Here is a 12,525-nt window from a genome sequence, read left to right on the forward strand (position 1 = left end):
ATATAAATGTCACTGGTAACCTTGATCATACCACGGTTGCCCATAGGTGAAGGATGAATAATGTAGGACATAATGTGAAGTTGATAATCTGGAGCTTTGCTCATGTTATACTTCTGGAGACAAAGAAAGAGAAACAGAGATAGAGAGAGAGAGAGAGAGAGAAAGAAAGAGAGAGAGAGAGAGAGCAAGAGAAACGGAGAGAAATAAAAAAGTAAAATTACACTAATTCACCCTCAAAATAGACTAATTCACCCTCACATATCCTGTGAAACACTTTGAGCATTCTCTCCAGACCTGAAATATGCCATTGCCAATTGTGTATTATAGCTAAACAAGGTGCGTCCTTCTGGGGAGAGTGCATATTCCATTCCAGACACTGGGACATTTCCAAGTGTATGTTCCATGCTAGACATCACTCTGACCTCTTTGACCAAACACTTGGTCATCTTTCCTTTCCACGCCCCCTCCAGCTTCCATCCCAAAGTTCGGTGCCCGGCCATACTGTCAAGCCCAGAGTCCTGTAGCGTATTGGTTACCGTGCTCGCCTCACAAGCAAGAGGTCCCAGGTTCAATTCCCAATGGGGGGAAACCTTAGGCAAGTTTCCCTACACACCTCTGTTTACCTAACAGTAAGTAGGAACCTGGTGGTGGATCACTTTCCAGGGGTAACAATCCATCAAAAAAAAATTGGTCACTCAATCCATGACTGTTTGTGGGACACTGCTGTGTGCAATTCGCTTCAATCAACTTTACAACATGTCCTGTGAAGGATTATTATTATTACCGTTATTCTTATTAAGCCCTTTGAGACATCCTCCCAACATGAAAGACGTCGGTATAAATTGTTTTATATTATTCGATTATTGTATTGTATTGGGCTCTTTGAAATACTTCCACGTGAAGGGCGCTATACAAATGCAAGTTGTTGTTCTGCATTGTATTGTGATCAGATGAGCACGTACTAACCAAAGCAGGTATTGATTTGTAAAATCTCTCCACTTGTGCATCGTCTGCTTAGCCTCAAGCGTAGAGATTCTTATCACAGAGGTTCTCTGACTTCCAGTATCCACTGGATCTATCATTTGTGAACAGCTTCAACGAATTAGTCATATTGAGTTTGTATAAATTGTGAGAGAGGTGTGTATTTGTGAATAGGGGACAGGCAGAGGAGAAAGTATCAATCAGACCCCTCATAATGCTTCTGAGGCTCAAGGAAAGTAATGTTCGAACAACTGGTTATACATTGAAAATTGCTGTACACAAATGTCTGCTGCGTTTCACCCACGAAGTACACAGTCAATGCACTTTCCAACATATTGCATGAAGCGCTTTGAGATCTCAATGATCTGATAAGGCACTATACTGCCGTGCGCAATTGGCTGCCGCGTTTCGCCTACACAATATACAGTCAATTCACTTTACCGTATATTCTGTGAAGCGTTTTGAGACGTCTGGAAGATATCAAATGCAAGGATTAATATGATTATGATTATTATATCAAATGCAAGGATTATTAATATAGTTTGTGCTGTAAATTGCCATGGTTCCAGGCGCAATTAATGTTAATGTCCCTCTGCTTGTTTTATTGATGTGACGATCATGATTTGGAATATTTGTATCCAGGCAACTGAGTCAACACAGATAATGAAATACTCTGGGTAAGAGGCACATTCTCATGGAGACTAATTCAGTCCTGTAGTGTGGTTGCTAATCATTCTATCCCTTCACTGATACGAACATTGCTAGTTGTAGACATGAACACCCAGTCCAAATTGAAAAAAATATCAAAAACAAATGATACAAATTAATATTGAGAATTCACAACATCACAAGAGAGGTTCGGAGGAAGAAAGGGCTTTGGTCTATCTGATCTTATCCCATTTCTTCAGTCTAACGTCCACGCATTACTGCTTTATTCTTTTAAAATGAGTCCCAGTGTCCTGGCCTTAATTATCCTTACTGGCAACCTGTTCCTGTCGTTAATTACCCTTAAAAACACGATGGTGTCTGTTCTGCAATTTCTTTCTACAATTCTAAACCTATAATAATAATAATCCTTGCATTTGCTATAACGCCTTATCGTGTCTTCGAGACGTCTCAACGCGCTTCATAGAATATACTGCAAAGTGTATGTTTCGACTGTATGTTTTGTGAGCGAAACGTGGCAGCCAATACCTATGTCCTCTTGTTCTACTATCTGGGTACTAAGTGGAACCATAGACACTTGCCGAAAAGAAGGCCATTCGGCCCATTGTGTCTGTGTTGGCTCTTTGAAAGAGCAATCCATTCAGTTCCATTTATCTGCTCTTTCGCCTCAAGAGCTCTGCAAATTATTCCTAGGAAGAAGCATGGGTAGGGCACTTCAATAATAATAAGAACAATAAGGTGCTATATAAAATGGAAGGATTATTATACCTATTATTATATTATAATAATTAATATTAAATTATAATAATAATCCTTCCATAAGGCTTTGTATCAAATACAAGGATAATTATTATTATAATTGATTATTGTAATTGATTATTATAATAATAATAATCCTTGCATTTGATACACAGCCTTAACACGTCTTCAAAACTTCAAAAAGCGCTTCACAGAATATACTGCAAAGTTAATCTACTGGATATTTTTGCAAAATATCATTATTATCATAGGAGTGCTCCCTCCATCGAGACATAAATTAATCTCCATGTTCATGTAGAACACTTTGGTTTGGATACTCTAAAGCATGTCGATGGGTTTCCACTTATGGCAGACTGACCAAAAAAAAAATCTCTGGGGGAATGCTAGTCTGGATACCTGGAAAAAAACACTCATCTCTATTCAAATACTGGAATATGCTCTTTTAATAGTCATCTGAACTGGCAGATCAGACCGCAGATTGACAGGCTGGCGAAGTGAGTAGATCTGTGATGAATGGAGGTCAATATAGTGGAATGTGAAGCCTGTTGGGGGGAAGAATAGAAAGCGGATTTATACGCTGGGCATCAGATTACTCAATGGAGAAGAGGAGTGGAGGTTTATTTCCAGTGCGTGTTCAAAGCAGTCGGTGTCTGCCTGGCTCGGGTTAGTAGCACTCTTGCCTCTGAGTCAGAAGGTTGTGGTTTCGAATCCCACATTGGGGCTTCTCGCACACAGTCTTGGCTGACACACCAGTGCAGTGGTGTGGGTGCACTGTATTATTGGAGGTACTGATGAGATGTTAAACTGAGGTCCCATCTGCCGAGTGGACGTTAAAGATCCCAAAGCACAGCTGGGAAAGAGAAGTGAGTTTCTCTCTCCCGGTGTCCTGGCCATCAATCCCCCAGATATAATTGGTCATTAACCTCATGGCTATATGTGGCACATTGCTGCATGCAAAATTGCCTGTCACTTTTGCCTACAAAATACACAGACATCCTCCCCAATGTGAAAATGTACAATAGGAAGGTGCCAGGGTGGAAGGGATTCGTAGACGAGGGATCTTGAAATTGATCTGTTCCGTGATAATGGAGCCTGGTGGGGACTGGTGTGAGGGAGGTATGGAGTTTAGTGTGGGTGTGTATTCACACACACGCACACCCATAAGTGAAGGACCTCAAAGTAAAGCAAGACATTGAAGAGGGGGGAAAAAAAGGGAGGCAGACATTTCCTGATTACAAATGGCAATCTGTAAGTGAGGACTGCAACAAAATCGAACGACTCATTGCTAATGGCCCTCGAGGACATGGTGAAAGGTCCATAGCGATTTTTCTTGATAACAGTCAGAGATGAGCATAAAGCAGATAAAATAGACACACAGTAATTATGTTTTCAAACTTAGTCTTTTCTAACGATGAACTGTAATCTTCCCCGTGCATCAATAATAAAATAAGAATGCAGTTTGATCGTAATGTCCATCATACTTGGGTCAAGTTACTGCGAAGTGTAGTGATCATTAGGTACACAGATGCGAAGGTTAATGTACCACAATGACTAGACAAATTACCAATTAATTTGTGAATTTCTGTGGGTGAATGGATACTAATCGTCACAACAATAATTATAATCCTTGCATTTGATATTGCAAATTTCACATCACGAGGATGACTCAGAGTGCTTCACAGGATTACTATGAAGTGGAGTGACTGTGTATTTTGTAGGTGAACGTGGCGGCCAATTTGCGCACAGCAAATTTCTATAAAAGGCCATGAAGTGAATGACCAATCATATCTGGGGGATTTTCATCCTTGCATTTGTTGTATCATCGAGATGTCTCAAAGCACTTCACAGGATATACAGTAAAATGGATTGACTGTGCATTTTGTGGGCGAAGTGTATGACCAATTTTATCAGGGGGATTTTCATCCTTGTATTTGGTGTAGCGCCATGTCGTGTCATCGAGACGTCTCAAAGCGCTTCACAGGATATACTGTAAAGAGGATTGAATATGGCGGAATATGAACAAGTCGTGCTCTGTCACTGTCAAGCGCTCTGGGACGCTGCCCTGGGTGAGAGGCTCTGTATAAATGCAAGTTGTTGTTGTTGTTGTTGAATATGTATTTACTGGGCAACGTGTATTTTGTTGGTCAGGACGTCGAGAGAAATCTCTTTTCAAGCACCACGGGATCTTTAATGTCCAGCTAACGGGTAGAAAGGACCACGTTTAATGTCTCATCCGAAGGACGACACCTCTGACAATACGGCCCTATCCCTTGCAGATTGTGCTGAGAGCTGGTGAAGACGCAATGGGCTGATGGTTTCACTCTACACTGTAAATTTTCTATTCTTGCTGTACATCTGTATTCCGAGATCTGTCTAAATGTAAAGCCTTGCTGTTGATTATCCTGCCTAATATTCCTTTCCTCATCCCCAAATGAATTGGCTACTTATCTCATTGTTTGTCGTACGTCACTGGTACAGATGAGCTGCTGCCTTTGCCTGTACAACAGCAATTCAGTTTCATTCCCAATCAATTATACTTTGTCAAGTGCTTCGAGACGTGAAAGGTTCTAGATAAGTGCAGGCTATTATTGTTATTATTATTAATAATAATTAGTGCCAGGAGATCTTTAACATCCACCTAAACTAACAGATGACAGCTAACATCTTTCAAAATAATCCTTGATTTGATATAATGCCTTAACACATGATGTCTTAAAGTGATTCGGATGATATGCAGTGAAGTGGTTCGACTATTTTTTGGCGGGCGAAACGCTGCAGCCAGTGGCGCACAGCAGTGTCCCAAACCTAGAGTGAATGATCGATTGATTTTATTTGGAGGATCGTTGACTAAGACACCAGGAGAAACTCCCTTCTCTTTTCAAATAGCGCCATTGAATCTTTAACCCCCACCTGAACAGGGACGGGATCTTGGTTTAACATTTCATCTGAAGGACAATGCAACCCCCCACCCCCAGTGCTGCACTGGGGTGTCAGCTTAGACCCCAGTGCAGTCCTGAGACTTTGGGACAACAACAACTTGCACTTATATAGCGCCCTCCATGCTGGTAAGCGTCTCAGAGCTTAACAATGGTGGAGCCCAAGGCCAAGCCAGAGGGAGGGGGGAAGTGACCGTAGGCGAGGTCGAAAAGCAAAGTCTTCAGGCCCAACCTCAAGATGGGGAAGGAGGGGACGAGGTGAAGGGGTTACCATCCCAGGTGCGATGAGACAGAGTTAGTTTTCACAACAGGAGCTCAGACAACTCTTTCTGTTATTCTGAGTGTCCCCCTCCTACAGAAGGGTCTTTTACACGGATTGCGTAAAGCACAGGTCTAGATTTTACTCTATGCAGCCCTGCTGGAATGTCTGCAATTTGTTCAATTCATTCTTAACTCGGAAGTCGTTTTGTAAAAGACGCTTACAGGAAAACCGGTTTCAAAATCAAGGCTACATTCAAGACCATAGAATGTACGCAAAGTCCACGCAACTCACACAATAAACCCCAAAATTTATACATTATCCACACACAACCACATAATGGACCCCAATATTTTCACAGAGTTTATACATTTTGCACTGTAGACGCTAATATTTAGACATGGTCTCATAATAGAGCAAATGGTTCACACGCACAACTCGCATAACAGCCGCTAGAGTTTACACACCGTCTCCATGGCCTGCATTACAGACCACAGGGTTTACACAAGCTCTGCACAACTTGAAAAACACAGACCCCAATATTAACTCATGATCCACACCGCCCTCACAATGAATCACAGTCGGAATCCGAGCAACGCTCAAAAGTCCCTTCAGAACAGCTCAGCAAAGAAACGATGCAGACGGCCATTTAATGCAGCTGCACACACACTGTTGATATGGTGCTTAAAGTTACAGTGGCCTTGTGAGACCTGAGATAACAAGGGTGAAGGCAGCCCTATAATCTTGGAGAGAATAGAATCATGGCACAGTCTCGGCACACATCAATTTATTCCACATCAATGGTGGAGACATGGCCCCCAATTTCAAACAAGAATCACAAGTTCAATCAGCCTCGTTACCTTATTGTGGGTCTGTGTTTGTCCGACCACGATGAGGATATTCGATGAGATGATGGAGAAACAGAAATTGATCAAGATAATGGACCTCTCGGATCGGATATACCTGCAGAGAGACAACACGGTTCTGTTATTCGGCTGTGGAGCGACAGGAAAGGGCACTCAGTTCTTAATGGTGTGGTCACAAAAGGGAAACGGATCTGTGTAACCCACCGCTTAACATACGGGGCTCGATTTGGCGGCAAACTCAATACATATCACATTGAATGATGGGCCTCCCACGCACTCAATGGTGACACCCGTGAATCCGAGCTTGCGGTCCGCAAATCCGAGATTTCCAGCTCATGGCCTTTGTGGGCCATCAGATTTTTAAATAATAATAACTGAATAATAATAATAGTCCTTGCATTTGATTGAGCGCCTCATCACATCGTCAAGACGTCTCAAAGCGCTTCACAGAATATATTGTATTTTGTGGGTGAAACACGGCAGCCAATTGCGCACAGCAGCGTCCCACAAACATGCGTGGATTGAGTGGCCAAGTGTCTTTATTTTTGGAGGGATTATTAACCCCATAAAATGATCCGCCAATCGACTAACAATCGGGTTCATACTTACTCAGGGTGTGTGGAGTAAGGAAACTTGCCTAAGATTTTGCCCCGACCGGGAATCGAATCCGCGTCCTCTCGCTTTAATGGCGAGCACGCTAACCAAACTATGGGACTCCACAAACCAAAAACTCAAGAGTAGCTGTTAACTCATCTGAAGTTTAACACCTGGATTTGTGAGCATCACAAATGATGATGTGGGGAGATTTGCACATTCCATGTGATAAAATATCAAATGTACCATTAAATTGACCCTGTTACGCTCATAAGAGAGAAAGGAAGACTGAAAAAGGAGAAAATGAAAGGAAGAAAAAGCAAGGGAAAAAAAGGTAGAGAAATAATAAGCATTTAATTTGATATAGTACCTTATCATCCCATTAAAATGTCTCAAGAGGTACTTCATAGGATTTAATATAAATTACATATTTCTAGGTGAATGTGGCAGCCAATTTGCGCACAGCAATGTCTCACAGTTTTATTTGGGGAATTGTCATCCAGGACACCAGGAGAAACTCCCTTCTCTTTTCGAGTAGTGTAATGGGATCTTTAACATCCATCTGGATAGGACTACAAGACATCGATATTTAATATCTCATCCGAAGGACAGCACCTCCAACAATGCAGTGCTCCACCAGCACTGCACTGGAGTGTCAGCCTTGACGATGAGTCCTGACATGGAATTCGAACCCCAACCTTCTGCTTAAGAGAGGGCTACCAACTGAACCAGGCTGAGACCTGGATACAGAGAGAGACAGAAACAATGAAAGAAAGTGAAAACTGGAATGAAAGAAACAAACTTGAAAATGTATAGCACCTTATCACAGTGAAACATCTCGAAGCACTTCACCAGTGACGACTTTCACCCCCACTGGCTGGTTTTGGGGGCCAACACATCATCCAATTTGCACACAGTAAGGTCCCACAAACAGCGGTGTGGTGAGTGACAGATTAATCTGTCGGCCAGGCACTGATACAATGAGCAAGCACACAGCAACAGGTTGTCGGAAAATCAAAACGGGTTTGCACTTTTTCCTTCTACTTCTGCAGGAGTTCCGACCCTCTGGAACTCCCTCTTTGACCATCTTCAGATCGCACCTGAGGACCTTCCTCTTTTATCGTGTCTACTGTCACCTCCCCTCTCTCCCTAGCACAGTATCAAATGCCACCACTGTTAAGGGTTCTATAGTGACTTGTTCACTCCCTCAGCTCAGCGGACTCTAGCTTGCTCCAGGTCCCCCGCCCTGCCTGCCCCACCGTTGGAGGTTGGACCTTCAGCCTTTCTGCCCAACCCATTGGAACTCCAACCCACAGTCCCTTCCCCTGGCCCCCTCCCTTGCCTACTTCAAGGCATATCTCAAGAACCTCCTCTTCGACAACACCTTTGGTCACCCTCCTACCCTTACCTTTCTGATATCAACCCCTAGCTCCGGTCCAAATCCTTGACTCTCCAGCACTTTGGGACATCCTTCCCACCTGAAAAGCGCTATACAAATGTAATGTGTTGTTGTAGTTGCTGTTGTTCCAAGATGCTACCTGTGTGAAGGGCGCTATATAAATACCAGTTCTTGTTGAATTTGGTGGCAGGATAGAACGACGTTCAGTTGACAGCGGAAACTTCTACTCTAAGCATTGCATTTAACCACAACAGGCTGAGCCATGCTTTGTTTAACTAAATTAGCCTCTTTATGTTTTTTGCTTAATTATCCTAAACGAACCAATTCATTAGTAAGTCGTTTGCCACAGAAGATAGATCAACTGATTATGTAGATGGAACGGTTGGAAAAGAAAATACAGCGGGATTTAACGAGCACAAAATCATCTCATTATAATGAACCTTTTGCCTGACCACAGCACAAGTTGGAGTCCTGTAGCTCAGTGGTTAGAGCACTCGCTTTGCAAGTGAGAGATCTGAGTTCAATTCCAGGCAGGGCGAAACCTTGGGCAAGTTTCCTTACTCCACACGCCTAATAATAATCCCTCCAAAAAACCCAAAACAATAATTAAATTGGTCATTTTCAATCTACGACTGTTTGTGGGACATTGCTGTGCGCAATTGGCTGCCGCGTTCGCCCACAAATATACAGTCAATTCACTTTACAGTGTGTTCTGTGAAGCGCTTTGGGACGTCCTCCTGACGTGAAAAGCGCTATATCAAATGCAAGGATTATTATTATTATTATTATTAAGTTGCACAGCAGTCTCTGGCAAAGAGACAACTGCAATAAGATCCAGGGGCGCTATTTCCTATGCCTCGGGATTCAAAAGGTTGTAGTTTCCTGCCCTTTTCAGGACTTTGATCTCACAGTCTCTGCTGACACTCCAGTGCAGTGCTGGGGGCAGTGGTATATTGCGGGAGGTGTTGCACATACATACACCGCCTACACTTCATCTCCTCAAACGGCTTCTCCTCTAGCCCCCGTTCTGTCTCGTGTGGCGTTCCTCAGGGCTCTGTCCTTCTCCAATATCTATATGTTCCCTCTTGGTGACATCATCCGCAAACATGGGGTCAACTTCCACATGTATGCGATGACACCCAACTTTACCTCTCTGCCTCCACCCTTGACTCCAGGACCACTGCTGTCCTGACAGAATATCTGTCAGACATTAAGTCCTGGATAAGAGCTGACTTTCTTCAGTTGAATGTCAACAAGACCGAGGCTCTCCTGATTGGTTCCCGTCAGCACCTCCTCACCTCAGGCGCTGACACCATCACCATCCATGGTTGCAAACTCCACCTTACTAAGCCAGTCCGGAAACTTGGGGTCTTGTTTGACCCGCAACTATCCTTTCTACTCCACATCCGCACCATGACCCACTTTGCCTTCCCCCACCTCCGCAACGTCGGCCAGCTCCACCACTGTCTCACATCACAGGCCACCGAAGCCCTCATACACGCCTTCATTACATCAAGGCTCGACTATGCAAACTCACCGCTGTTCGGTCTCCCCAACTCCCCCTTCTGCAAGCTGCAAATCAACCAGAACTCTGCAGCCCGTGTCCTCTCCTGCACTAGGCTCCGCGACCCTATCACCCCCATCCTCGCCCAATTCCACTGGCTTCCCATCACACAGAGAATACAGTTCAAGATCCTGGTTCTCACCTTCAAAACCTCCCACATTCTTGCTCCCCCCTACATCTCTGACCTCCTAACCCCCTACCTGTTCGCTCCTTCCTTCAGCGAGCTCCGGCCTACTTCACGTCCCCCGCCTTGCTAGCCCCACTATCAGCGGGCGGGTCTTCCACCACTCTGCACCCACCCCCTGTCTCTCCGTCTCGCCCCCTCCTTTGCCACCTTTAAGACCCACCTCAAAACCCTCCTCTTCAACTGTGCTTTCAATCTCCTGGATTCCCCCCTGCCCTCCAGCCTCCCCCACTCCGACCCTCAGCTCAGGTCCGTAACTCTGTCTATCCAGCACCTTGGGACGTCTTCCCAATGTGAAAGGCACTATACAAATGTAATTTTGCTGTTGTTGTTGTTATCCTTCGATTGAGGTATTCAGCTAAGTCCCATCCACCCGTTTAGATGGACATAAAGGATTCATGGCACCGATCAAAATGAAAAGGGAGTTTCTCTCTCCTAGTGTGCTGGTCAACAATCCCCCTGATAAAATCAATCACTCGCTTCATGGCTGTTTGTGGAACATTGCTATTCTGAAATTGACCTCTGCATTCATCCACAATACACTTTTTCTGAGATATTTAGACATGATAAAAGTGCCACATCAAAAGCACCGGTTATTATTGTATTCCTGTTACTTCCAGTAACCGGTTGCCTGGATCAGTTGGTAGCATTCTCACTGCTGGGTCAGAAGGCTGTGTGTTCAAGCCTTGAATTGGGACTTTGAGCTCACAATGACAATGACATACATATAGACTTTGACATTGTAAGCACATCTCAAGGAACTGGACAGTCTAAGATGATACACAATCATCAGTACTGGGGGAGTGCCGTATTGTCGGAGGTGCTGTCTGTGAGATGTTAAATTAAGGTCCCACCTTTCAGTTCAGGTGGACAATAAATAGAGTATTTGAAAAGAGAAGGGAGTTTCTCCTGAGTTTCAAGGCACAAATTAGTCAATTCACTTAATGGCACCTGTGTACTTGCAAAATGTCTGCCTCATTTATCCCCACACAGTCTCTACTCTCGACTAAATTACTTAAGAAGCTTTTTGACATGATAAGCCTTCTATTGAGTGTGGATCCACTTTGCCGTCCATCAAGAAATACGTTGCAGTACATTGATGTGCAGGACCTCAAACCACTCTGACATTCGTGGAGTCCTGTAGCTCAGTGGTTAGAGCACTCGCTTTGCAAGTGAGAGACCTGAGTTCAATTCCAGGCAGAGGGCGAAACCTTGGGCAAGTTTCCTTACTCCACACAGAGCGTAATAATAATCCCTCCAAAACCAAAAACAAAAATAAATTGGTCATTTTCAATCTACGACTGTTTGTGGGACACTGCTGTGCGCAATTGGCTGCCGCGTTTGCGCACAAATATACAGTCAATTCATTTTACAATGTGTTCTGTGAAGCGCTTTAGGACGTCCTCCCGACGTGAAAAGTGCTATATCAAATGCAAGGATTATTATTATTATTATTATTCCCTGCTTTGGTTAAATTATCTTACAATAAGAGGAGAGAGAGATTCCACTCGGGTCTCGATTTACTTTATAATGTAACATTTTAGGTGCTGCAATAAATGTAAATTGTATTGGAAATAGTGCTGTTATCCCTCACATCAATGAACCCATCGCTAGACATTTTGAATGGACAGCGCAGTGGAATTGTGTTACAATAATCCTCCTCACACCCAACAATGTTCGGGGTTAAAACAAACAGAGATTGTGCAAACCACTGACGTGCAGGGAAAGATGGGGTTTAGTTGGGGGTTGAAAGGAATGGTACCCACCTCCAGAGCACGGCGTAGACCACAGCTAGAGTGATGAGAGCCAAGCAGGACAGCCCACAGCCCACTATCAAGGTGACCGAAGGCATTCCACCGTGCTCCATGCTCTGCAGAATACAAACAAAAGCGAGTTACTTGGCAAGTTAGAAATAACTTTCTCTCTCTAACTCTCTCTCTCTCACTCTCTGCTCAGCAACTTATAATAATAATAACTTGCATTTGATGCTGTGCCTCATCACTTCAATGAGACTTCACAAAGCACTTCACAAAAATACTGTGAAGTGAATTGACTGCGTACATTGTGGGTGAAACGTGGCAGCCAATTGCACACAGTAGTGTCCCATAAACAATCGCGGATTGAGCGACCAATTTTTTTTGTTACTATAGAGAGGGGATCTCATAGAGGTTTTAGGTTTATGAAAGGATTTGATCAGGTGGATTTTGAGGAGCTGTTTCCACTTGCTAGTGAGTCCAAATCAAGAAGAAATAGTATAACAACAATTTATATAGCAACTTTCATGCAGGGTAGCACCTTGGAGCGTTGAGATAGCCAG

The 12,525-nt window shown here is 43.7% G+C and overlaps 1 protein-coding gene across 3 annotated transcripts in view; it reads right to left on the bottom strand.

Annotated features, from left to right (window-relative positions):
* LOC103185603 (adhesion G protein-coupled receptor B3-like) overlaps window positions 1–12,075 on the bottom strand; it is an 89,263-nt gene extending 77,188 nt beyond the window's left edge. For all 3 annotated transcript variants that reach the window (XM_042333402.1, XM_042333403.1, XM_042333401.1), the window contains exons 1-2: window positions 11,975–12,075; window positions 6,462–6,564 (exon numbers count right to left, since the gene is read on the bottom strand). In XM_042333402.1, the coding sequence (XP_042189336.1) occupies window positions 6,462–6,564; window positions 11,975–12,075 (204 nt within the window). The remainder of the gene's footprint in view (window positions 1–6,461; window positions 6,565–11,974) is intronic.
* Window positions 12,076–12,525: the final 450 nt, after the last annotated feature.

The sequence above is a fragment of the Callorhinchus milii genome, unplaced genomic scaffold (genome assembly GCF_018977255.1).
Source record: "Callorhinchus milii isolate IMCB2004 unplaced genomic scaffold, IMCB_Cmil_1.0 Scaffold3, whole genome shotgun sequence".
Classification (NCBI taxonomy): Eukaryota; Metazoa; Chordata; class Chondrichthyes; order Chimaeriformes; family Callorhinchidae; genus Callorhinchus; species Callorhinchus milii.